General features: G+C 35.3%; 2 protein-coding genes across 7 annotated transcripts; one reads left to right on the top strand and one right to left on the bottom strand.

Moving 5' to 3' along the window:
• Window positions 1–1,031: 1,031 nt before the first annotated feature.
• Window positions 1,032–4,966, top strand: LOC140890055 (BTB/POZ domain-containing protein At5g47800). Of its 6 annotated transcripts, none has more exons than XM_073297807.1 (7): window positions 1,032–1,361; window positions 2,006–2,059; window positions 2,214–2,341; window positions 2,414–2,483; window positions 2,569–2,973; window positions 3,049–3,789; window positions 4,244–4,966. In XM_073297807.1, the coding sequence occupies exons 3-7, from the start codon at window positions 2,283–2,285 to the stop codon at window positions 4,718–4,720; spliced, it is 1,752 nt and encodes a 583-aa protein (XP_073153908.1). In that variant the 5' UTR covers window positions 1,032–1,361; window positions 2,006–2,059; window positions 2,214–2,282; the 3' UTR covers window positions 4,721–4,966. The 6 variants fall into 6 exon arrangements, with proteins under 6 accessions (XP_073153908.1, XP_073153909.1, XP_073153910.1 ...); XM_073297808.1 differs by lacking the exon at window positions 2,006–2,059 and adding an exon at window positions 1,580–1,629; XM_073297809.1 differs by lacking the exon at window positions 2,006–2,059 and having other exon boundaries at window positions 2,220–2,341.
• Window positions 4,967–5,049: 83 nt separating this feature from the next.
• On the bottom strand, window positions 5,050–7,711 carry LOC140890057 (glucan endo-1,3-beta-glucosidase 5). The gene is made up of 2 exons (XM_073297811.1): window positions 7,069–7,711; window positions 5,050–6,367 (listed from the first exon to the last, which is right to left on the bottom strand). The coding sequence occupies exons 1-2, from the start codon at window positions 7,413–7,415 to the stop codon at window positions 5,275–5,277; spliced, it is 1,440 nt and encodes a 479-aa protein (XP_073153912.1). The 5' UTR covers window positions 7,416–7,711; the 3' UTR covers window positions 5,050–5,274.
• Window positions 7,712–22,543: the final 14,832 nt, after the last annotated feature.

The raw sequence follows: 22,543 nt of genomic DNA, 5'->3' as shown, positions 1-22,543 counted from the left end.
AAGTGCGTGAAATATACATGTCTATATTTTAATTAAAAAAATCTATATTTAAACTGTATAAATTATATGGGATTCTTAATATGAACACATAAGATATCAAAATATTATTATATTGAACAAAAATCAGCTAGAGTGAGCTAGCTTGGATATTAATGAACAAATTATTTCTGTCATAATCTATTCACAAACAACTTTTAATATTTACGTTCGAAACTATTATTAAATTCTACATAACATTGAGAGTGTCACTTCCATTATATTTTTATACACGACGTTCGATCGAAACTATTATCAAGTTCTATGTCCACTATATATATTTTTATACGACGTTCGTTCGATCAGTGGTACGATAGTCTCGAGAGACAAGTAACATCCCCAGTTGAGCACAAGTCGAGACATGATAGACGTAATGAAGCCACGCCCACGCGTGTAAGCGCACTAAGGGAAGGGAGAGTGGGTGGGCGATGCTTTGGCCTCCAAAACCACCAACAACAAGCAAATCACCGAATCTCAACTCCGACCAGTCCTATCAAGATTCTCTGTCTTCAACACAAGATCAAACGGTACAGGACAAGACACGTGGCCGACACCAAAGCTGGAGATCATTGCACCATCATCCCACCTAGTGGAGGCAACTATGATCAGAATAGTGCTGCAGATACATAAAAAAAGTGATCCCCATAAAGATAATCTCCAACTTTCATTTCCATTTTTCAGAAATACATTATAAACTGAATTAATTGGGGGCAAAAAGGTTTGATCTTTTGCGTAATTTGATCACTTTCAGGGTATGTATGTATGTATTTATGTATGTTAAGTTGTGTGATTGAAATCTGAATGGCCCCACTTCTTGGAGAAAAAAAAAACACTTTTCAAGAAATGGTAGGGCTTGCCCACTTGCAATGCATGCTGGTGTGAGTGAATAAGAATCTTAGGAATAAAAAAAATGGGTTGATTTATATATTATGTATTGTGTATGTATACATAGTTAAAAGTAGGTTCATTGTTATCTATCAATGGAGGAGGGCGACTGGCCATCTGGTTGCGATCCAATATTCTTGAAAGATACTGATCCTTTCTTCTTTTTTTCTTTTTTTTTTTCTACATTCAAGTATGTTATCATTAGCTTTCACTTTGATGCATTACAATGTTGACTAAGCCCACAATTAATAAGTATCCACACATTTTGTCATTTGTGTCGTATGTTTTCAGTGGTAGGCCTTTTTCTTGATTTCAAACAAGATGACCCCATAAATAATTAGCCACGCCTCCCTCGTTTCCTGATCCTCCTCCTCCTTCGAATTCGCTTGAAGGAAACTCTCGTTTTGCTGTGAGCTTGAAAAAACTTCACTTGATTTGTGGTAAGTTTTGGGTTATCTGTGTTTTTATGTTGCTTTTTTTCTTTACTTGAATGTAAGCAATGGTCATGAAGATACTTTCTTGGACTTTATGACACGATTCCAATAGAGTATGGACAAAGAGAAATTCCCAAAACTCTGTATTGGAAATTTGTCAAGTATACTTATCAATGTCCAAAATTTGGTACCAAATTTGGCTAAAATTCCCATATATATGTCAGCCTATGGAAACATGGTGCTTTACTTTGCTTCACAGTTTTCTGGTCCAAACGTGAGGTTTTCACTGTGCTTGGCTTCTTTACATAGTTTTCATGTTTTATTATGTTCCCTTGATATGTGGAAAAGTAATGCATCAAAACTGATAGTGCACGATGAGCCATAATTCTATGGTCTTTATGTAAAGATTCCAAGTACCCACAAACTAAAGGCAAAAAAAAAAAGTTAATGCAGTCGATAGATTGTGGTCTGAATATGTCTAGGCACCTAGTGATTTTTCAGGATTAGGATCTTTGTAGAAAATTGCTCGTCCTACCCGACCCACGTGCGAATGCATGCCGAATCATTCTGTGCGAGGTTGATCCTGTAGAATTTAGAATTCTTGGGAAAAAAAGTATACTTTTTCTTTCTGACTTTTTCTTGTGATGCAGATCAGAGGGAGTGTACCTGTTCTATTTAACTTCTTCCTTGAAACTTGATGAATGGTGAAAATGTGGTTTTGTTTTGTTTCTTTTTGCAATGAACAAAGTGCAAAGGAAAAAAAAAATCATAAAAGGGCTGGCTTCGATTTGTTTCTTGAGTTCACTTTCTGCCTGTGTATGCACCAATTCATTTTACTGTCATGATTTTTCTTTGAAGGGATAGGAACAAGTTCTATGAGTGTTGGACTGAATCTTTCATCGCAATCGCGTAATAATCGTCACAAAAATGAAGTTCATGAAACTGGGGAACCGGCCAGACACCTTCATCACAGAGGAGGCTACAAGGTAAGCAAGATTTTTTCTGCTGCAGTTGTGTACTGATCAAGATGACACTTAACTGAGGATCGCGATTTTCAGGATCGTCATATCTGATGTACCGAGCGACCTTACCATTCAAATAAACAATATCAGCTATCTTCTCCACAAGGTAAATTTTGTTGCTGGTAAAAATGTAGATCATTTTTAAAACCAAAAAAGATCACTCGTATAATGCTTGATTCTGGCATGCCTAGTTACAGTATCCTCTTCTTCCAAAGTGTGGGCTACTGCAACGACTCATCTCAGATTCTGAAGATTCGAGCAACGTCACGTTGAACCTACACGATATTCCAGGAGGAGAGGAGGCTTTCGAGCTTTGTGCCAAGTATTGCTATGGGATCACGATTAACCTCAGTGCCCGCAATTTTGTATCAGCTTTCTGTGCTGCCAAGTACCTTGGAATGACAGAGAAAGTCGAAACTGGGAACTTTGTCACGAAATTGGAGGCTTTTCTCTCATCTTGCATTCTTGAAGGGTGGAAGGACTCGGTTGTGACTCTTCAGAATACTAGTGGGATATATGAGTGGTCAGAAAGTCTCGGTATCGTTCGAAAATGCATTGAATCCATAGTCGACAAGATACTAACACCTCCGCACAAGGTAAGAATCTATACTTAGTATCTGGTGTGAGTGTGACTACGCATAAAAATTTGATTTGGATGAAGCCCTCTTCAGGTTTCATGGTCATATACATATACCAGACCAGGATACGAAAAAAACCGTCGAGAGTCGGTGCCGAAAGATTGGTGGACAGAGGACATATCTTTCCTTGACGTAGACATGTTCAGATGCATAGTTATGGCTATAAAATCAACTAATATGCTGCAGCCACAGCTAATTGGTGAGTCTTTGCACGTCTATGCGTGCCGCTGGCTGCCAGAAATCACCAATACAGGATTGAGTGAAGGGTCCACGTCTCAAGTAGAAGATCAGGATTCTCCGGACAGGAAGCAAAGAATTCTTGAGACCATTGTCAGCCTGATTCCAGCAGATAAAGGGTCCGTCTCGGTTAAGTTCTTGCTAAGACTCGTTAGCATCTCGAATCTTCTTGGAGTGTCTCCAGTGACAAAAACAGAAATTTTGAGGCTCTCAGGTATGCAACTTGAGGATGCAGCGTTGGATGATTTGCTGCTTCCTAATAGAGTCTCAAATGATCAAACTTTGTATGACATCGAATTGGTTCAGACCGTGTTAGAGAGTTTTTTGAGGCAATGGAAAAGACAAACTCCTACAGATGAAAGCTTGTCACTAAGATCGATTAATAAAGTTGGAAAGCTCATTGATTCATACCTGCAAGTAGTTTCAAAGGATGCCAACCTGTCGGTTCAGAAAATGACGGCTTTAGCAGAAACACTGCCAGGAATTGCACGAATAGATCACGATAATCTGTACAAGGCGATCAACATTTATCTCAAGGTATTGTTCTGATGGTGTTGATGCATAAATTTCAATCAATAGTGCAAAAGAACATGTTTATCTATACCAAAGGCTATAGGTCGTCTACAAAGTTAAAAATCACTCTAAACCATTGTACCAAATAATATAGGCAATTGTAGATCCCAATATACCCTCTAAACCATTGTTCCAACCTGGAATTCATGATAATCGTGCACGGCCTCGACCATAACACCAATCGTTATACTGGCGGTCTATAGTTGTTAGTAACAATGAAACTAGTATTTTTTTCATATTTTAGAATGGTCTATGCGTCATGTTCTGATTCATATACTGTAAAGACAGCCACCACACTATTATGGATTGTTATTGCCCAATATTTGTCAATTTCAAAATGTATGAGCATTTCCTAATCTTCTGCATTCTGATTTCAAGTGTTCATTTGATAAATGATTGCTCATACACTTGACAACAGGAGCATCCCGATCTGAGCAAAATGGATAAGAAGCACCTCTGCCGGATTCTTGATTGCCAAAACTTGTCGCCAGAAGTACGCTCACATGCAGTGAAAAACGATCGATTGCCTTTGAGAACTGTGGTGCAACTTCTCTTCTTCGAACAAGAGCAAGGCAACACTATGACAAATATAAAACACAGATCATCAGATCAAACCTCAGTTGTCAGAGATGACATGAACAAATTAAAATTAAGTACAGATGATCGTCAATCAAGTATAGGAAAGGGTGGCAAAAATTACGATGACAAGTTCCAACTAAGACCAGAACTAAGCTTTAAGATAAGGGAAAGCGCAGTACAAGAAACGAGAAAAGCAAGGGAAATTAGAGATGAAGGGATATCTGAAATTCAGCATTCAAATTTGAATCCTCATGAGAAAGCACGAGAAAGAAGAGTCTCGGGGAAAACTCACACCAGCAAAGGCAGAGAAAGATAAGGATCAGTACACCGAAATCCAGTCAAAGAAGCTCAAGTAAGAAGAGTCTCAGCACACTTAGAGCAAAGGCAGAGAAACATAACACACCAAGAACCTATATACGTCATGTTCATAATTTTCTTGTGCAACAGGCAGGAGGAATCATTCTGAGTTCTGCGTCTGAAATTGTAAACAAAACAGCACATTTTACCCCATTTAAGTATAAAACTATTCATAATTCCTGTTAATTGTCCATCGTGATGTTCTTGACCTCTCCAGAGAAATTGAACTTTAGATTGAAGCAAAAGAATGACAATTATCAACAGCTATGAATAAGAATAACCAAGATTCGCCATGAATGCAATACATTTTCTTCCGTCTTACCTAGTACAAAGCAACATTTGGCAATAATACAGGCATGAATCCTTGAACAGTATACTATGATGGTACATAATCTAACGTAAGTTCTAAATTCTAACTCATCTATCTGTGCAGTATTCTCTTTTCTTTTGCAACCTGTCGGTTTTAGAAGAAGGAACCCTCTGAAACCCACTCCAGAGTCCACAAGACTCTGATCATACCAGAAGTATGTAAAATCCCAAAAAAATTATTAGCAATAATATAATCCTTTCATTGCTCGAACTGAAGCTTGCAGCACCATCAGCAACCCCAACAAGAAATTTGCAACCACCAACCGAAGGGTTCAAGAATGTGACCATCCCGAGCCCATCAAATTCGCAGCTCTGTGCATTCTGTTTCTGAAACTGATAGTAACTGTTGAACGCATATGATATGTTTCCCTTCTCACCGATATTATTGCAAGATCCCCCATAGTTGAGTGTTGTGCAATCGGCATAAGTGCAAGCAAGTTTGAAGTGGTTTGCCACGGTAGAAAGATCCTGGGTAGGGTTCGCCACGCACCATCGAGAAGGAAGATACTGAACATTTTTCGCATTCTTTAATAATCCATACCCTAGGTTCAGAGAATATTTTGACTGCCCATCGAAAGAGAATATGCCCCAGTGTCTCTCAAAGTTTCCGGGGAGTATACTTTTAGCCCCTTCATCAAGGAGACTGAAAAGGTAAATATCCATAGGAGGAACGCCTGGTCTTAAAGGCGTCCCTTTGTTGCTTAGAACATGATTCACAAGACCCTGGTTGAAGGCCCTCGCAGCACTGTAATTAGCACTAACAGCTCCATCCGTTGGCCAACCCACCTCTCCTATAACAATGGGCATTTGGGCATATCCAAGTTTGCTGAGAGCTGCAACTAAAGTGTCAAGATTTCCATCAAATGCATTGTAGTAGACATTTGATCCGTCCATCACAGGATGAGTTGTACCCTCAAAAAATGCATAGTCTTGAGGAAAATCTGAGTTTCCATATAGACTTAAAAATGGGTATATATTCACTACAAAGGGCGAACCGTTTGAACTAAGGAAAGAGACGAGCTGCGTTATAATTTGGGTAAGCTCAGGCCTGAAGGTTCCTTGTGATGGTAGATTAGATTCATAGGCATCAGCATTGCACGGTACAACCAGCTTTACCAAGCCCACAAGATTAGCTTTTGCCAAAGACTGTTGTAGATTCATCAGAGCAGGTAAAACATAAGATTGAAATTGACCAGAATAACTAGTCAGAAAGGGCTCGTTTCCAACCGCAATGTACCTGCAATAACACTATAAACATCAGCAGCATTGAGAAAATTTAATCGGTAAACTGCAGCATTGAGAAAAGTTTTCCATTACTTGTAAATAAAAAAATGAATACCAAACCCCACAAATTGCATTTCAGCAAATGCAGCTCGACAATTTTTCTAAATTTATTCAGAAACTAAGATAATTCACTTTCAGCATATATCCCAAACATCTAGCTTTCTGCAAATAAATTTCCTAAGGCAAAAAGAGGCAGAGACTTGTAGAGTTAATGAATAATTGGAAGTGCACTTTCCTCATGCGACAAATCTTAGTCCATTTGTCACTACATATTTCACAAGGATTTTGAAAACGGCAAGAGCTAAAGCTGATAGCCGAAAACAAGTTTTCAATCCAGATAAATCGCGCACTGTCTAGTCTTACTGAACCAACACAATTAGTTTCAACGAATCCACCTTGAGACATCTTCAAATCATTGCAGCATTATAATTTAGGACATAAGATAATGAGGTTTTCCAAACAAAAAACACTATTGCCTTTGCCAGAATCAGCCGAAGCCAACTTGGAGAGAGTCAACAAAAAAATGTGTACAAGGAGAAAAACCCAAACTTGAAGACATCAAAGTGGCATAAACGAACTAAGCATCAAGATAAAACCATTCACACTAAAAATCGAAATCCAAAATCAGCTAAAAATACGGAAACAAGAACATACTTGATACTGACACCCCCTCTAACCATGTAACTGGAAACATTCTGAGCAACCCATAAATCAGAAGCAGAAGTAGAAGCACTTAGTAAAGCAAGCATTTCATTTGGGATCCCAACCATAACTTCAATCCCACTTCCCATTAATGCCCGCATCGAACTGGGGTCGGCATCAAACAGCTTCACTTTGGATATCTTGTTGTCTTTCAGTAGATCCACCACCGTCTCCGGCGACAGCCGGTGGAGTGCCAATGTTCCCCAGTTCACTCCTATGCCCGATTCCACCACCACCGCCACCGCAGACATACATAACAACAGCAGTAGGATTTCTCCGTAAAAATGGGTTGTCGCCATTTTCAAACGCCGCTCTCACAGAGCTCACAGTTCATTAAGGCCGTAAAAGAACGGATTTTTAATTTTTTCAAGATCAAGAACTCAAGATATTAAATATTTTTTATGTCATTAAATTAAAAATCATATATAAACAACAAATTTAATTTAATTAATTATTTTTATAAAATAGAAAAGAAGGAAGATAGAAAGAATAGAACTTGGTGAGTCGATATTTCTGGGGCCATGTCGCCGACAATGGACCGGCCAACTGTATCTTACTTTTTGAAAAGATTAGTTTTTAATTCATACGATTTCCCATAATGCGCAACGTGATAATGATTCTTGATCAATCCCTTCATCCTTCAATCTTCGATTTTTCTAGATGAGCTCCAACTCGATCGATTCTCCCAATGAAAATAGAGCAGGTTTTCGATGAAATACTTTTACAAATTTATACAGTAGTATTTTTTTTTTATATAGATCAGTTCAAATAGAATATTTTTTCAACATTAAAATATCATTAATAAGTTATATTCTTTCAAACTATATTTTTTTCAATGAGTCTATCACACATAATTTATCCAATACGGCAATACGACTTAGACGATGTTTGATTAAACTTATTAAAAAGAGCTTATAAATTTCTAGAGCTTAAAAGCTGTTTTACGAGTTTATAAGCTGTTAAAACTTATTTTAAAAATAAGCTGTTAAAGTGTTTGGATAAACTTATTTTAAATAACTTAAAGATGTTGATGTGTTTGGTATTATAAGATTTTTTTATTGTCAAAATTACCAAAAAAAAGTATAATTATATGAAAATAATGTTTCAAGTTATACATATATGAAAATAATTTTAGAATAAACATATATTAAAAAATAAAATTGTTATAATATTTTTATTTTAGAAAAAATTATGTGATTTTGAATTTTTTTTTAAAAATAATATTTAATATTTAATGGGCGGAGGATATGATGGAGATTTATTAAAATATTTAAGGATATTTTCGAGAGATAGAATGTTAAAATAAGATCTTTTTGAAAAAAGTATCTTTCCCCTTACTTTTTAAAAAACAACTTATAAGCTGTCAAACAGCTTATTTTGACAGCTTATAAGTTGTTTTTTAAAAAAATTACCAAACAGATCCGGAGAGCTTTTAAGCTCCGATACACATAAAAACAGTATTGGTTGCAATTTCTATTATCATATTCCATGGGGAAAAAATACCATTATAGTGTGTAGAATATTTAAAGTATATTTATTTCAAAAATAAAAATTATTTTAAAAAATAAAAATTGTACAAAATTAACATTCAATGACGAAAATCTATTATATTAATATACAATAATTTTTTTTCAAACATACAACGTATAAAAATGTATTAAATCTATCTTAATTTTATATAAAAATAATAATAATTAAAATTTTCGGGTAAACCCGGGTTGACCCGACTCGAACCCGAACCCGATTAAATTTTTCGGGTTAGCTTTCGGGTCAATCCGATACGACCCAAACCCAAAAACCCCCAACCATACCCTGATATTTTTTGGATCGACTCGTGTCGGGTTGACGAGTTGGGTTGAGTTTTGACACCCCTAGATGTTCGTAGAGGACCAAGGAGATTATATAAGTGGAGTGGGAACTGTATTCATCACATTAAGATAGTGTTTGAGAGATCTTCTAGGAAGCACTTTTCAGCTTTTTCTTCACAAAAAATTAAAAAATTGTAAAATTTTAGCTGAGGTGTGCTTCGTATAAGCTCTTTCAAACACTACCTAAATCTTTAATCCTTTGCTTTGTCATATTCAATGAAAAATTACAAATTTTTTTCTACATAAAATAGAGTAGATGTGATACAAAAATGATTTAAATAATTTTATTCCACAGAAAAAAAATATTAAAATTGGTCCATGCTGCACAATATGTTAATAAACAAAAAAAATTTAGATCGATTTTAATCATTTTATGATGCAATTTCATAAGAAGCCAAAGATTGAATCATGAAGCAAAGTAAGTTTATTTTTCTTCTTCTTCTTCTTTTCTCTAATGCACGACTTTATTTTTCAGAAAACGACTTTCTAAATTTTATTTTATTTAGTAACTAGAAATAGAATACGACATATATACTTTACGGATTTAACACTTACTTCCTTCATCGAATTTAAAAATTATGACATGTTATTAGAGCCGAATATCACGTACATAAAATGCAAGATATAAATTAAATTATCCATTTATATATGCTACCAATTTAATTTTTTTTTTTAAATGTGTGCTTTTTCCCCTTGAAAAAATAACAAAAAGAAAAACAAGTATAAATTGTTTATTTCCTAAAAAAAAAAAAACAAGCATGCCCAATCCTTGGGCCATGATTATGAATGCATTAATTCGCGGTTCATGACATGCATCTGGAATTTTCGGAAATATATGGGCTGGGCTATGACTGTTTGTACTTCCAAGTCCATCGGAGAAAAATTTCAAAATCTATTTTCTAACCTTTATTTAGCATTTTTTATATGCTAATTGCTACAACGAGAATAAGTACACTCTCGTAGCAGTTTCTATGTAAATAATACTTTTCCGTCCCATATATGTTGTTTTGTTTTAGTTTTCACACGAATTAAGAAAAATTTATTGAGAAAGTAAATTTTATATAAACTTCCTATTTTATCCCAATTTAATGTATTAAAAAATGATTGCACAAATTTCAAGGTGTAGTTAATAGGGGTATATTAGTAAATAAGTGTAAAAATGTATTACTAAATATGGTGCATGACTATATATTTGGGACAAACAAAAAAGAAAACGTGGACAATATAATTGGGATGGAGGGAGAATAAAAAAACAGTAGACCTCATATCAAGGACGGTTCTGAGATAAACTAAGCTCGGGGCGAATAAAAAAAATGATCATTTCATTAACTTGAACAGTGTGATATATAATTATATATATATATATATATATATATATATATAGAAACTAATAGAATATTATTATAAAAGTAAACCATAATATGTAATTAACGAAATTACACATCACAAAAGTTTTATATTGTTTCTCAAAATTAGGGGTGATCACATTTTTTAAAAAACCGCCCGAACCGACCACCCCGCACCGCCCCACACCGTCGTATCTCATTTTTTGAAATAACCGCGGTTTTAAAAAAAAATGAAAATCGCCCCGCCGCCATGGTTCGGTTATAATTTTTGGCCCAAACTGCCCCGCACCGCACCGCCGTATATATTAGTATTTAGCTATAGTTATATTTATAGCACATTGTATATAATATACACAATAGATTCGATCATATGCCGCCTCCACTCTCTTATCTCCCAACACTTCTTCAAAAAAAAATTTCCTCTTTCTCTCTTCATAATCTATTTACTACTTTTCTATACAAATATTAATTTTCAACCTTGCCTAAACATATTATAGTTGAGTAACTTTATTTTGTCGCTTGAGTGTTATTTTATTTAGTTTTATTTTGTTTATTATAGTTTTCATTCATTATTCTAATACTTAGAATAGTTTTATTTTTTTTCATTTTACCTATCATTAAAAAAATCGCAAACCGACCGCAACCGCTTAAAACCGTCGAAAACGATTTTACATATAAAACCGCAACAAAAAAATAAAATATAATCGAACCGCAATTGGCAATTCGGTTTGAATTTCTTATGAAAAACCGTCAAACCGCACCGTGATCACCCCTACTCAAAATAATATATATATATTATAAACTAATAGAATATTATTATAAAAGTAAACCATAATATGTAATTAACGAAATTACACATAACCAAAGTTTTATATTGTTTCTCAAAATAACTTATTCAAAAATTATTTAAAATACACTCTCATATTTTTTGAAGCAAATTCGGCATTTTTTTAATTTTACGTACAATGAATAATTCTATAAGAATAAAACTATTTTTTTTAACTAAAATCATATGCAACAATATAAAATAGTAATAAATAATGAGCTAAAAAACGAACAAAAATAAATATATATAGGATAATAATAAATTAGAGTAATATGAATTAATAAAATAACAATGCAACAATCAATTAGTAATTAGTAAATGAAGAAAATAAAAAAAAATGTTATCTTTTATTGTAAAATTACACAATTTAAAATTTGTAATATGAGTAATTGTCATGGTTTAATTGAATAATAAGTAAAAAAATTGACGATATGCCTACCTATAAAGCAATGGAGGTCTGCGATAAATTTTCGTGCTTAGAATAAATTATTTCAAGGCCACGTAAAGAAAAAAGATGAAATTAAAAAAAAGTGGTGGGATACGAGAGTTTGTGGTGATTTAACTCAATCGAAGCAAAAGTTTTGCCATAAAACAATCATTTTTTTGTTTTACATATAACTTTTAATTAACTAAAATTATATAATTATTAATATAAATACTAATTTAAAAAAATTGGGGGCCCTCGGTTGTCGCCCGGCCCCCCTACATCAGGGTCGCCCCTGCCTCATATGTTTGTTTTTATGCAGGGACGGAGCCAAAAATAAATTAAGGGGTGTCTAAAATTTTTGAAATATCAATGTATTTATAAAATTTATAAAATATATAAAATAATAAATCAATATGGTCTGGACTATAATCATTTTAGACTAAAAACATAAAGAATTTAGTTTAAAAAACAAGATATATAATTAATTTGGGCCAAAGCAGGCTTGGGCTCCACCCCCTCTGAAACATCTAATACTAATAAATGCGGATTTTTTTTTTTTTTAAAACTCACTAAATAAAATATGCACATATATGCCCATACACACATGCACAGAATAAAAGATTTAAAATAGATAAATAAATAAATAAATAACTAAAATAAAAATTGCATTCTTCAAATAAATTAAATATCTGAGTCAAACATTTAACTAAAAAATACTGCATAAGAAAAATGATGTAAAATTTGCATGCACTGAAAATATTCAAAACCACAACCACTGAAAAATAGTTAAAAAGTGTAACATGCTGACATAATTAAAACATGCAATGTGACTCAGACATCTATCACGGTCACGGGGTCACTGCATGTCCGCTCATATGTCCTCGCCGCCAGTAGGAGCTACATCCTCCTCTACGAACTCACCTGCACCATACCAGTGTAGTGAGCCTAGAGGCCCAACATGCTAACATAACAAGGGTTTAAAATAATTTAAAACAATTAAATATTAATACATAACATATACATGAATGAGCATGCTTAAAAATATCATGACATAAACATAACTTAAATTAACTTAAATAACATAATACATACATACTGTTGAGCAGTTAAATTTCTAACATCGCATGGTTGTATCCGTAGTGTAACCTTAAATCATACATTAAATACTGATCAGCGTGGAAACCAACGTACGTGGCGGTGACGAATCACCTCTTAAATTGGCAGTAAACTGCCCTTCAATAGTTCACATATGGGGACGAATCCTCCTTAAATTGTCACACTACTTCAACTTCCAACATAAAATATTTTATTATTGCTCAACCTTAAACATTTAATTATGCATAAAATTATTTCATGAATGCATGTACTTAAATAAAATGTGTGTCCTTCATATATATTTAATTTAATTTCTTACTAACATATAAATATTAAAATAACTTCAATGCATAAAAATAATTAATTATATAATCAGGACACATGCAAATTTCTCATGGATTGTACTAGACTGCTGGCCCTAACACTCAAGCCCAATTACTTAAATCTGGCCCAATAACATACTTAAGCCCAATAAAATTGTTCTAAGCCCAATTAAAATAATTTAAAGCCCATAAAACATTCTAGGCCCAATAACAACTTAAACTGGCCCAATGGGCCCAAAAGCCCAAAAACTGGCCCAATAACTTTTATGGGCTCAAAAGCCCATAAAATTAATGGACTAACTTAATTAAAATTTTAAAAGCCCAAATAAAATTATTTGGGAGTCCAAATAATTTTATTTCTGTTGTGAAAAAGTAAAAATTTACGGTAAAAAGTAAAAACTCAAAAACTCAAAATTTATCAAATTCTACACTTTATAAAATTTTTCTCTCTTCACAATTGTGTTTTTCTATATAAATGGAGAGACCTATTTATAGATCTCAATTGGAGATTAGTCAAAAATTAATACTTCATTAATTACATCATCACACACTAATTTTCAATATTTTACAACTCAATTTTCAACTTTCAACCTTCAACATTCAACAATAAATAATAATATATATTTATATATATTTTCAACACTCCCCCTTGTGATGATGATCATGATAGAATGACTATCTCCATTACGTGTTGTATACTGCCTCGTTAAAAACCTTACTAGGAAAAATCCATTGGGACAAAAACCATAGTAAAGAAAAAAAGAGTGCAGCCACGTAAACTCCCCCTGATGTCAACATGAATGATTCTTCACATATTTCGTAGATTGCGCATCCCAATATTATAAATGTGTTTTCTGAATATCGCCGTGGGAAGTGCCTTTGTGAAGAGATCGGATGAGTTCTCACTTGATTGAATGTAACAGATATCAATATCTTTATTTTTCTCCAGCTCTTGAGTGTATGCAAAGAATTTAGGAGGAATATGTTTAGTTCTGTCACTTTTGATGTATCCTTCTTTCATTTGGGCAACACATGCGACATTATCTTCATACAGTGTGATTGGATTCTTGTCCACTGATAATCCGCAAGAAGTTTGGATATGCCGAGTCATTGATTTAAGCCAGACACATTCACGGCTTGCTTCATGTAGTGCAATAATCTCGGCATGATTTGATGAAGTTGTAACAAGTGTTTGTTTCTGTGATCGCCAAGAGATTGCAGTGCCTCCACGAGTAAATACATATCCGGTTTGGGAACGTGCCTTATGTGGATCAGATAAGTATCCAGCATCAGCATAACCAATTATTCTCTGATTTGTATCTTTTGGATACAAAAGTCCCAAATCCGTCGTTCCTCGTAAATAACGGAATATATGTTTAATTCCGTTCCAGTGCCTCTTCGTTGGACATGAACTGAATCTTGCCAATAAATTTACTGCAAAAGATATGTCTGGTCTAGTGCAATTTGCAAGATACATAAGGGCACCAATGGCACTTAGATATGGTACTTCAGGACCAAGAACAACTTCATCATCTTCACATGGACGAAATGGATCCTTTTCTATATTCAATGATCTGACAACCATTGGAGTACTTAAAGGATTTGATTGATCCATATTGAAACGTTTAAGGACCTTCTCTGTATAATTAGACTGGTGAACAAAAATTCCACATTCTTTTTGTTCAATTTGTAAACCAAGACAATACTTGGTTTTTCCAAGGTCTTTCATTTCAAATTCTTCCTTCAAGTATAACATCACTTCTTGAATTTCTTTATTCGTTCCAATGATGTTTAAATCATCAACATATACAGCAATAATCACGCATCCCGATATTGTTTTCTTGATGAAAACACAAGGGCATATTGGATCATTTACATATCCCTTTTTCATCAAGTGTTCACTTAGCCGATTATACCACATTCGGCCGGATTGCTTTAACCCATACAATGATCTTTGTAATTTCACAGAATAAAATTCTCTGGGTTCTGAACTTTATGCTTCTAGCATCTTAAATCCTTCAGGGATTTTCATGTATATATCACTATCAAGTGATCCGTATAAATAAGCTGTAACAACATCCATTAGACGCATGTCCAAGTTTTCAGACACTGCTAAACTGATCAAATACCGAAACGTAATTGCATCCATAACAGGAGAATATGTTTCTTCATAATCAATTCCAGGTCTTTGAGAAAAACCTTGTGCAACAAGTCGAGCTTTATATCTCACTATTTCATTTTTCTCATTTTTCTTTCGAATAAAAACCCATTTGTACCCAACAGGTTTAACACCTTTAGGTGTAAGGACTATAGGTCCAAAAACACTACGTTTATTTAGCGAATTTAATTCAACCTGGATGGCATCTTTCCATTTTGACCAATCCTTTCGAGTTTTGCATTCACCAAAAGATTTTGGTTCATTATCTTCATTTACGATGTCACATGCCACATTGTACGAAAATATCTCATCAATATCTTGTACATTCTTTCGGTTCCATATTTTTCCAGTATTAATATAATTGATAGAGATTTCATGATTCTCGTCAGTTTGTGGTTCTGACAGAATATTTTTATCATCGTGTGTTTCTTCTGGAACACCATTTTCTATTTTCTGATCATCATTTTTCTCTATGTATTTTCTTTTCCGAGGATTTTTATCCTTTGAACCGATTGGCCTTCCACGCTTCAGGCGTTTTATGACATCATGAATGTCTTCATTTTGTTTCTTTGGAATTTCAACTCGAGCAGGGGCATTTACAGCAGGTATATATGATTTTGTTACCCCTTTTGTGTCTACAAATGCATCTGGCATTTGATTTGCTATTCTTTGCAAATGCACAATTTGATGTACATCTTTATCACATTGTTTAGTTCTAGGATCCAAATGTAATAATGATGGTACATACCATGTGATTTTTTTTTCGATGTGTTTCTTTTCTCCCCCTAACATTGGGAAGTTATTTTCATCAAAATGACAATCAGCAAACCGTGCTGTAAACACATCGCCTGTCTGAGCCTCAAGATATCTAATGATTGATGGACTATCATAGTCGATATAAATACCATTCTTTCTTTGAGGTCCCATTTTTGTTCTTTGAGGTGGTGCAATAGGCACATACACCATACATCCAAAAATTCTCAAATGAGAAATATCTGGTTCTTTGCCAAATACAAGCTGCAATGGGGAGTGTTTATGATATGCACTTGGCCTGATGCGAATCAATGCAGCAGCATGTAAAATTGCATGTCCCCATATAGAAATAGGGAGTTTCGTTCTCATAATCATTGGTCTAGCAATCAACTGCAGACGTTTAATCAATGATTCAGCTAATCCATTTTGTGTATGAACATGAGCTACAGGATGTTCAACAGTAATTCCCATCGACATACAATAGTCGTTAAAAGTCTGGGAAGTAAATTCTCCAGCATTATCAAGTCTTATTTTCTTGATCGTATATTCGGGAAATTGATTCCGCAATTTTATTATTTGAGCCATCAATTTTGCAAATGCCACATTCCGAGTGGACAATAAACATACATGTGACCATCTGCTAGAGGCATCGATCAATACCATAAAGTATCGAAATGGTCCACATGGTGGATGAATTGGCCCACAAATATCACCTTGAATACGTTCAAGAAATATGGGTGATTCCTTTTGGATTTTAGCTGGTGATGGTCTTATAATAAGTTTCCCCAGAGAACATGTCTTACACTGAAACTTATTATTCTGAAAGATCTTCTGGTCTTTCAGTGGATGACCACTTGTATTTTCTATAATCCTTCGCATCATTATTGAACCAGGATGTCCCAATCGATCATGCCAATTTGTTAGTATTGAAGAATTTCCAATAACCATATTTGATTCGATTGGACTTATATGTGTATAATGCAATCCAGTAGGGAGCATTGATAATTTCTCAACTACATATTTCTTTCCTGATTTATATGTAGTAAGACACATATATTTCTCATTTCCTTCGGTTATTGTTTCCGTATCATAATCATGAGAATATATATCATTAAAACTCAACAAATTTCTTTGTGATCGTGGTGAATATAAAGCACTATTTATCAAAAATTTTGTACCATTAGGTAACAAAAATTGTGCTTTGCCACATCCTTCAATCAAGTCTACAGGACCTGATATTATATTCACCATTGTTTTTGTTGGTTTTAATTCCAAGAAATATTTTTCATTTCTGAGGATAGTGTGCGTTGTACCACTATCTGGTATGCAAACTTCCAGTGCATTATTTCCATCTTTGATCATAGCATTTTCCATAATGATCTTCAAAAACAATATGCAATAAAATGAATTAAGAAAGATACATGCAAACAATACATGCAAAATATAATATGTTTTATAAAATAAAAATTACATTGTTACATTCTTTTCCCACCAGTATATTTAATCAATATCTTCGAAATCATTCAAAAAGTAGGCAGCATCTAAATTCATTGAACCACTTGCATGGTCAATGTTTTCAGTAAAATTGGTCTCTTTTTCTTTCCCCTTTATTGAATCTTTATAGAGCTTACACAGATGCTCAGGGGCTCGACAAGTTCGTGACCAATGTCCTGGAGTGCCACATCTATAACAAACACTCTCAGTTCTTTTTGGATGATTTTCATTTTCACCCGTATTATCATGCTGCCTCTTTTGTGGGTGGTTCGTGACGTTCCTTTGAGATGAGTTATTGAAATAACTATCTCTTTTATTTTCAAATCCACGGCCTCGACCACGACCGCGATCATTTCTACGCCCACGTCCACGCCTACGTCCTCGTCCACGACCTCGACCAAAATCTTGTCTATATCTTTGATTTTGGTTTTCATTTTTACTTACGACATTTGCTTCAGGAAATGCCGTTGAACCAGTAGGTCTGGACTGATGATTTCTCATGAGCAATTCATTATTCTTTTCCGCCACGAGTAAACATGCGATGAGTTCTGAGTATCTTGAAAATCCACGCACTCTATATTGCTGTTGTAGAGTTATATTTGATGCGTGGAATGTGGAAAATGTCTTTTCAAGCATTTCCATCTCAGTAATATTATGCCCACAAAATTTCAGCTGTGAGACAATTCGATACATCGCAGAATTATAATCACTCACCTTTTTAAAATCTTGGAATCTTAAAGTATTCCATTCATCTCGTGCGGTCGGAAGTATAACTTCCCGTATATGCTCAAAACGTTCTTTTAACCCTTTCCACAAAATCATTGGGTCTTTTTCGGTCAAATATTCACATTTCAACCCCTCATCAAGATGTCTGCGTAAAAATATCATCGCTTTTGCTTTATCTTGTGAGGATGATATGTTATTTTCTTTGATAGTTTCGTTAAGACCCAATGACTCGAGATGCATTTCTACATCGAGGGTCCATGGCATATAATTCTTTCCGGTTATATCAAGTGCAATGAATTCGAGTTTCACCAAGTTCGACATGGTGGTACTAGAAAATAACAATGCATTTTATTAGTTAATTTCCATAAATATGACAATACAAAATAATGGAAGAACGTAAATTACAAGTGCGTATACAAATAGAGAAAAAATATGTGTTGGAAAATCGCTGGTGAGTAAAAGACTCGTGAGCATGATGATCATAGTCGTTATGAAAAATATCCTTATAAATGTCATCATCTCCATCTTCGAAAAAACCGAGGATAAAATATTTTGAGAGAAAGAATGAATTTGGTGTGATTGAAAATGAGTTTGAGTGAACATATTTATAGGGCAAAAACTAGCCGTTTTGTTACCGTTTGTGACCGTTGGGGGTAAAGAAAAAATTGAGTATGTGTTGAATAAAAATTCGTGATAATCATGTAATGCATATAATGATAATCATAATTAAATAATTATGTATATCATATCACATTATTATAAGGTCAGTGTCGTAGACAGCTTTTTATATAATGTTGTGAAATTATACCAATATAGTTAGTATAAAGTCAGGTATAGTATATCATATCACATTATTATAAGATCGGTGTCGTAGACAACCTTTTATATAATAACATGAGATTATACAAATATGGTTAGTATATAAATACACAATAATATATATCATATCACGTTATTATAAGGTCAGTGTCATAGACAACCTTTTATATAATAACATGAAATTATATATTAATATAGTTAATATATATATACATAATAAATATATATCACGTTATTGTTTAAAAACCTTAGAGGCTTTTATACTTGTCGTATCCCTTACCGGGAGTGTGGGATGTCGTCTTAACATCCTCCCAGGATTTATAACAAGTTTTGAAAAAAACTTATTTTTTCATAACATGATATTATATATTAATATATACACAATAAAAATATATAAACAGTAAAATAAAAATTCTTACTTGTTGAATATTTTTGACTTCTTCTTGTATTTTGGAGCGTCGGAAAATATAGAGAACCTTCGAGCGATCGTGCTGATAACGTGTTGTGAAAAAGTAAAAATTTACGGTAAAAAGTAAAAACTCAAAAACTCAAAATTTATCAAATTCTACACTTTATAAAATTTTTCTCTCTTCACAATTGTGTTTTTCTACACAAATGGAGAGACCTATTTATAGATCTCAATTGGAGATTAGTCAAAAATTAATACATCATTAATTACATCATCACACACTAATTTTCAATATTTTACAACTCAATTTTCAACTTTCAACCTTCAACATTCAACAATAAATAATAATATATATTTATATATATTTTCAACAATTTCTAATTAATTGACCCAAAAACCAATTAATTCATAAAATACTTTAAAAATAAAAAGACTCGAGCCCGGCCCACCGATCCCGGACCCGGACCAACTTAACTTGACCCATGACTTCCCAACCCGACCCAGGCCCTCAGCCCGACCCAGAATCCAGCCCAAAACCGTACCCGAAGCCCCCCTCTCTCGGCTGTACCCTACGGCGCGCAGGGCTGCTGCCGCCCCAGCCCGGCCACGCCTGGCCGGACCGCCGCCGGCAGGACCTTCCCAGGGTCCTGCCGGTCCTAACCTATGCACTGAACCCGAGCCATGCAGCCCAGTCTCTAGCCAACCCGAACCCCTTCCGCAAACCATAAACTGTTCTCTACCGGGCCGATCGAACCTCCTGACTTTTCCTGGGCTCGTCTGGCTCGAACCACTCGAGCCATTCGAGTCCAGGTCACGCCATAAACCCCTCGGGACCCTCGGCCAGCAGCTAGCTGCAACCCACGGTGGAAAACGTGACATGATTCCCTCAAACCACATGACAAATTCTCGAATTATATGGAAGCCGACATATCTTTCTGAAAAACTGTAAAGGCTTCGATGCATACATTATACACATACAATAATAGCTGGTAGGTAAAAAAAAAATCAGAAGAATACATGTCTTTCACCGAAAAAATCGATAGATTAACGGACGTAGGACGTTTCCGGGACGACGGGCGATGACGACAAGCCTTGGACCCTCAAAAACGTGACTATGGTGTAGATGGAGGCTGCTGGAACGTTGGAGGGGATGATGAGCAGTAGGGGTGGCGGCTGGGTGTGTGTGTTCGGTAGGGTGAGGGATGGGTTTGGGTAGATTAGGTTTTGTTTTTGTTTTAAATTAAATATAGGTTAATTAAATATTAAACATAGAAAAAGGTTTTATTAAAAATAAAATATACAACTTATACTTTCAAATAAAAGTTAAAATTTGTTAACTCAATTTAAAATCCCGAAATTACAATTTAATGGAATTTTAAAAATACTAAAAAGTCAATATTTTGGCTTATTTTGAATAAAAACGGACTCCTAAAATTATATAAAATTAAATACTAAAAAATATTGAGGTATAAAAACTCAAAATAATATTTTAGGGCTCTAAAAAAAAGGCTCATGAAATTAATTGGCTAGAAAGTTGTCATCTCGTCCGTCCACGGTCCCGTCTACGCGATAAAATAATTAAAATACTAAAAATCATAAAAATCACTAATTATGGGTTAAATGCTTAAAAATTAAATTAAATCATGCACAAATAATTCACATAATTATTTAACCCATAAATCACAATTTAAATAATTAAAATACCTTAATTATGCATGCGGATTTACGTATTTAAAATACCGGGTGTTACAATTCTCCCCCCCTTAAATTGAATTTCGTCCTCGAAATTAAAGTACTTACCCGAACAACTCCGGGTAGCGAGTCCTCATGTCTGCCTCGGTCTCCCAAGTAGCTTCCTCCTCCGAGTGATTCAGCCACTGGACTCTGATCATCGGTATGACCCGCGTCCTAAGCCTCCGCTCCTCCCTTGCCAAGATCCGCACTGGCCTCTCCTCATACACTAGATCTGGTGGCAACTGTAAGGGCTCGAAATCCAACACATGCGACGGGTTGGAGACATATCTCCGAAGCATGGATACATGGAAAACGTTGTGCACTGCCGCTAGCCCTGGTGGTAGAGCTAAACGGTAGGCCAACGTGCCAACTCTCTCCAAGATCTCGAATGACCCTATATACCTCGGATTAAGCTTGCCCCTCCGGCCAAAACGCACTACTCCCTTCATCGGTGACACCTTCAGGAATACGTGATCACCTACAGCGAACTCCAAATCTCGTCGTCTGGCATCTGCATAACTCTTCTGCCGACTCTGAGCAGTCCTCATCCGATCTCGAATCTGAGTCACAATGTCAGCTGTCTGCTGCACAATCTCAGGACCCAGTAAAATTCGCTCACCAACCTCATCCCAATGCACAGGAGATCTGCATCTCCTCCCATACAATGCTGCATAAGGAGCCATACCTATAGACGACTGAAAACGGTTGTTATAGGTAAACTCCACTAATGGCAGTCTAGTCTCCCAAGAGCCCCGAAAATCAATGACACAAGCTCTCAGAAGATCCTCGAGAACCTGGATCACCCTCTCAGACTGACCATCTGTCTGGGGATGAAATGTTGTACTGAACAAAAGCTTAGTCCCCAAAGCCGTGTGCAGACTCTTCCAAAACGCAGATGTGAATCTCGGATCTCAGTCTGACACAATAGACACTGGTATGCCATGCAGTCTAACAATCTCTCTGATGTAACGCTCTGCATACTGTGTCAAAGAATAAGTAGTCCTCACCGGCAAGAAATGAGCTGACTTGGTGAGTCTATCCACAATCACCCAAATCGCTGTGCAACCTCTGGCACTCCTCGGTAAGCCAACCACAAAGTCCATCGTAATATTCTCCCATTTCTATTCCGGAATAGGAAGAGGTCTAAGAAGTCCTGCTGGACGCTGATGCTCTGCCTTGACTTGCTGACAATTCAAGCACTCTGACACCACTCTCCCGATGTCACTCTTCATCCCGGGCCACCAATACAATAGTTGCAAATCTTTGTACATCTTCGTACTTCCGGGGTGAATGGAGTACGGAGATATGTGAGCCTCTGCTATAATCTCAGCTCTCAACTGATCGACGTTCGGTACCCACATCCTACCACGGTACTGAACGATACCATCCTCCACTGTATACAAGAGGTTACCTCTAGCCTCATCTCTCTGTCTCCATCGCTGCAACTCC

Source organism: Henckelia pumila, chromosome 3 (genome assembly GCF_033568475.1).
Source record: "Henckelia pumila isolate YLH828 chromosome 3, ASM3356847v2, whole genome shotgun sequence".
In the NCBI taxonomy this organism is placed as follows: domain Eukaryota; kingdom Viridiplantae; phylum Streptophyta; class Magnoliopsida; order Lamiales; family Gesneriaceae; genus Henckelia; species Henckelia pumila.
The sequence above is the reverse complement of the archived record's forward strand: the minus strand, read 5'-3'. Positions and strand labels throughout refer to the sequence as shown.